At 32.9% G+C, this 5,133-nt stretch overlaps 1 protein-coding gene across 2 annotated transcripts; it reads right to left on the bottom strand.

Moving 5' to 3' along the window:
• Nucleotides 1-567: 567 nt before the first annotated feature.
• Nucleotides 568-4,868, bottom strand: LOC110652884 (uncharacterized). Of its 2 annotated transcripts, none has more exons than XM_021808499.2 (5): nucleotides 4,073-4,868; nucleotides 2,920-2,956; nucleotides 2,509-2,748; nucleotides 2,351-2,398; nucleotides 568-1,196 (listed from the first exon to the last, which is right to left on the bottom strand). In XM_021808499.2, the coding sequence occupies exons 1-5, from the start codon at nucleotides 4,369-4,371 to the stop codon at nucleotides 930-932; spliced, it is 891 nt and encodes a 296-aa protein (XP_021664191.1). In that variant the 5' UTR covers nucleotides 4,372-4,868; the 3' UTR covers nucleotides 568-929. The 2 variants fall into 2 exon arrangements, with proteins under 2 accessions (XP_021664191.1, XP_057988067.1); XM_058132084.1 differs by having other exon boundaries at nucleotides 4,172-4,715.
• Nucleotides 4,869-5,133: the final 265 nt, after the last annotated feature.

The raw sequence follows: 5,133 nt of genomic DNA, 5'->3' as shown, positions 1-5,133 counted from the left end.
TAAATAATTTATTAATTGTATAAAATATTTAATTTCTATTTTTTAAAATTATAATATATAAAAATTTATAAATATTATTATAATTTTTTTTATACTTAATTAATTATTTTTATAAATAAATTTAAATAACGGATATCCAAAGTCCAAAACTTACATCCGTCACAGATATTTTCTTTCAAACCCAAACTCAATTATATATTGCTTAAATCCATTTCATATCGAAATACCTACAAATACTCAATACTCGATCAATTGACATCCTTAGGAATAAGGTTGTCATTTTTACTCAGTGTGAATCAGTCTAAAAATTAAATTGAACCATATTGAATTAGAAAAAAAAGAACTAAATCGAATCGGTTCATTAGTTTGAATCGAATCTTAGGACTGCATAAAGTGCTGCATGTCTCCATTCCCTACTTCAGAATGCTCTCTCTTGCTCAGGAAGATACTCTCAGGACAGCATAAAACTTTTATCATGGTCCTCAAGGCCCATTTTGCCATCAGAGCTCAGACTCTACTAAAATCTAGTCTCAAACTAGTTAGGAGAGACGCACAGTAAAAGGTAAATGATCAAAAGCAAAAAATAGTAACTATCACGTATTTGCTTTTGGGAAAATGATGATAGATTTTACACAGCACAACTCGGTTAAATTATACAAGAAACCCAGATCAAGCACATTTCAGTTTTGATTTCGATTTCGATTTCCAATAGAACACTTGCTAGACCGTTTTTGTAGAAGCTCCCTAAGGCTACCCTAAAAAAATTTTCTTACCAAGACCTCATACTAGGTGTAATTCCTATCAGTTCCTTTCTGTAGAAACATACCAAGTAGTAGCAAACTTGGCTGCCAATTGCAGAATGTGCAAAACAAGCAGATCTAATCTTGGATATAGGTTTATCCTTGCAATGAAACTACGTGTTCAATGAACTAATTTGAATTGCTACCTTTTTTCCATCTTAAGCACTTGTTATGTTTTATCTCGATGCTCGGAGTAGAAGTAAGGTGCTTTGCTGGTTTCGTGATGGAGATTTTCTCCATTGCATTCATGAACTTCCGCAAGTGTTTGATATACTCGGGGTAAGTTTCAAGGTTGCAATGGCCACCACCTTTGACCCATAAGGGGTCATACCTTTCCTTTGCGAGTTCCCATAGGCGCTTCCCATGAGACCAATCAACAATGTCATCATTTGTTCCCTGAGAATGTTGAACAACAAAACTCAGCAACAATAACACAAATATACATATTCAACCTGAAAAATCAATTAGAATCATGGCAGATTAAATATTCACATATGAGATTGCAATTCAGGGGTGTCTGATGGCAAAGGTATATGCAAGAAACAATATTGATAACAACTGTGCTCATAAACATAAGCAGAGAGAAATTATAGATGAACCAGATATAAGAAGAAAATGACAGAAGCTTGATTTGATCCTCAATATTCTAGTTTCTACTAATTTGAGCTACGTGCAAATCTGTTTGATAACCATGCATTATTTCCTTCACATGTGAGTTTTATAATTTGTATGAGATTGAAGGATTGTTTCTTAGAAGCCAACTAAAAATTTACAATCCTATTAAAAGGGCTTCTTTATTTAGTTACTAATGTTCAAATGGAGCCCCAAGAAATAAGAGGACTTGAAAAGCAAGTCCTGAGAGCAAATGATTCAAGAACTTGAGATATCATTTCCGAGTTGTACAACCATAAATAAGCGTAGTCTCTGTGCATCTAAATTCTTTTTTTTTTTTTTTGTGCTCCCTTTGCGTTTCCAATGTTTGTGACAAGCAAATCTTCAAAGAGTATTTCATCTATTTTATCAAAGTGAAACTATTCCAGACTAGGCTTAAAGTTTTCATAACTGAAGTTGTCTGGTTTAATAATTGAGCAGAAAAGTTTCTAGGATTTTTAACAGCCTGCCGCTGGAGGTTCCTAAAACTATATAAATTTACTACAGTTCTGGCATGCAACTACAAATAAGATTCAACAAATACAACATTATGTGGCTTTATACTGATGATGGAAAAACAAAAATGCAAAGACATTCAAAATTTCAGGGACAGATACAGTGATATTGTTTTGCTAATTATCAAATCAATTTAACCTTTCTTACTGCCAGCTTCTAAGTGGTTTTATCTCCAATTATATGGCCATTTACCATCAAACAAGGTCTTATGGTAATATTTGAAAACAACACAAGTAGTATAATATGCTAGCAATGCCATGAAAATAAACATGCAAACTTCACTAGGAAAAACCTTGAATCTTGACAAGAATGGCAAAAAGTTCTAAGGAAACAAAGGGAAGAAGCTGAAAATAATGGATAAAATAATAAATACAGGAACTTACATGTATAACCAGAACTGGACAACTGACATGCCGGATTTTATCTATATTCTGTAAATAATAGACAAGTTATCCAACTAAAAGAATAAAGAAAAAGAAAAAGAAGTAATTTACTATTACAGAAAAGAATAAGAGATCCAAGGAACTGATGCTAGACTTACCTTGTAAATGTCAAACCAAAACGTCATCTTGACAGCAGGGTATAAGACCCGTATGCCTGAAAGGATTGCACTGTGAAGAACAATGCCTCTCAACTTCTGTAAACGAGAAGCTAAATGCAGGGTTGGTCCACTTCCAACAGATTGGCCATACAAAATCAAATCCTCTTGCTTAACTTCATAATCATTCTTCAAACAATTGTACACGGCCTCTATATCATAATATGTGTTGAACTCAGATGGCTATTAAATTCGCACAAGTATAAAAACTGATCAGGAATAGAATTAGAAATGCAGGTAAAGACAAATTAGGAAATTTAATAATTGAAAAAATGTTTCTCTTTTTTTTTTTTGGTCCCTTTTTAATTAAAAAATAAATAAATATGCCTATTTGATCTTATAAAATGCAGTTACCTTGCCAGAAGATGCTCCATATCCTGAATAATCATAGCTGCAAAATAGCCAAAAATCAAATAACTAACAAAGCACATAAGTCATCCACTAAATCTTAACATGCTAATTCTTCATTTATTTCTGCACATATGTAAAAGATCTCAGATGCTCAACAAGCACAATTTACACAACACAAAAGGGAAAATTCAAAAAGTAAATTTTTAACACTTCAATACTAAAACAAAAGAAAAAAAAAATCCAGGAATTAATCCAAATTAGCAGATAGTGACAAATGATGCCTACAAATTCCAGAAGAGATCAAGACAACACCAGGAAATATTTGGCCTATGATCAAATTTAAATCATGAAGAAAATTTATCCATCTTTTTTCCCTTTTGGTCTATTACCAGAATTATAAGGTCATAAAAGTGGTTGAGAAAAAACAAGAAATGATTATAAAGCCGGCGACATTATTAAATCAAACGCTCAGATCACAAATTGGCCCATGATGCCAAGTCTTTCCATCGATAAAACCTATCCATCTTTTTTGCCGTTTGGTTTATTACCAGAATTATAACGTCATAAAAGTGGTTGAGAAAAAACAAGAAATGATTATAAAGCCGGCGACATTATTAAATCAAACGCTCAGATCACAAATTGGCCCATGATGCCAAGTCTTTCCATCGATAAAACCCACATATAGGATGGCACCGACATATTCAAAGACAGGGAACAAATGAGAAGATGAAAAAAAAAAAAGAGGAGCAAACCAACAAATCAGAAGACAAATGAGAAATTTTGAAAGAGAAGAAAATAAATTAAGAACATAACAATACAAGCAAACACACTAATTTACAACTAAAAAGAATTAATTCCCAGAAATTATTTTATTGTTATTTTTTATCTGAAACAATCATCAAACAAGGAGGAACCAGAAATCAGAAAATGGGTATTGAATCAATCGCCAGAATAAGAACACATAAAACAACAAATTAATAAAAAGAAAAAACGCAAAAACCACCATTACCAAATGGAAACCCGTTTCAGGACAATCAAAAACAGAAACAGAAATACCCGGAAAGGAAGCAACAATAAGAAGGGGAAAGGGCATTGAAGCAATTACCACAAAAATAATAAGGGAAACAAAGTGGGAATATAACACACGTATATATACCTCATGATATTAACCCTCAAATGAGCTCTGAGCTCAATGAAGAGCTCATGCATTTGGCCAAGGTCGGCCGCGTTTCCATGGGAGTATAAGAGGGTGAACCTGGCAAAAGGGTGTTTCCAAAACGTAGCAACAATCTTGTTCCCGCCTTTAGTCTCCAACAAATGAACGTCCATGTTCTTGTCAGCTGAGACCCTAGGCAACATCAGCCTCCCATCTTCCTCTCTACACACATCGTAGGTTGGTGGGTCTGGCGGGAAGAAGGCGAATTTCGCTGCCACATTAGACGTTACATTTCCCATTTACTGATTATTCTTTGTCTTTAATAAAATAAAATAAAATCTCCTATGTATATTAAGACAAGCCACGAATAGAAACAAAACCCATTTCAGAAATATGCGTACAAAATGGGCAAAAGACGTTTAAAGAAAAAAAGGAGTTTGGAAATTTGTTTGTGGTTAGTAAACATTGGTTATGGTGCTTTCATGGGTTAATGTGTAGGGATCCGATCTAAGAGGATGAGCTAAAGAAGGCGGAGTTGGAGGTGGTGGTGGTGGTGGTGGTGGTGAAGGTGCTGGAGATAATGAGGAGGGAACAGAAACCCAGAAATTGATATGGATTTTTAGAGGACAAATAAGAGAGAGAGAGAGAGGAGAGAGGCAAAAAATGTTGTACTGGTTGATAGTTTTGATGGTGGGTGATGATCGGTGTAAACCTGCTTGAATTTTTTTTTTTTTTAATTTTTGTTCTATTTTTGAGTGTACTGTATGAGAATGAGAAGCACCCGCCGTTTGGCCTTGCTCTAAGATGTCGATGAAAGTACACTTTTAGCCTTTTTATTTGTTGTGGAATCCGTGACTACCTGGCTGTTTAGTATTGAGCTTTGAGGTTAAATTATTTTTTTAATAAAAATATTATTTAGATATTATTAAAAAAATAATTTAAAATTTTTATTTTATTATTTTAATATTTTTATAATTAAAATTTATTAAATTAAATTTTAAATTATTTTTTAATTAATATATTTAAAAAATAAATTTTTTAATAATAATTTTAATTATATA

This window comes from Hevea brasiliensis, chromosome 13 (genome assembly GCF_030052815.1).
Source record: "Hevea brasiliensis isolate MT/VB/25A 57/8 chromosome 13, ASM3005281v1, whole genome shotgun sequence".
Taxonomy (NCBI): Eukaryota; Viridiplantae; Streptophyta; class Magnoliopsida; order Malpighiales; family Euphorbiaceae; genus Hevea; species Hevea brasiliensis.
This window is presented reverse-complemented; position numbering and strand designations above follow the sequence as displayed.

Coding starts and splice junctions, on each gene's coding strand:
- LOC110652884 (XM_021808499.2), bottom strand. CDS start 4,371: ATGGGAAATGTAACGTCTAATGTGGCAGCGAAATTCGCCTTCTTCCCG. Junction 2,957..4,072: donor TTGAGGGTTAATATCATGAG/GTATATATACGT, acceptor GCTATTTTGCAG/CTATGATTATTCAGGATATG. Junction 2,399..2,508: donor TTTGGTTTGACATTTACAAG/GTAAGTCTAGCA, acceptor TATTATTTACAG/AATATAGATAAAATCCGGCA.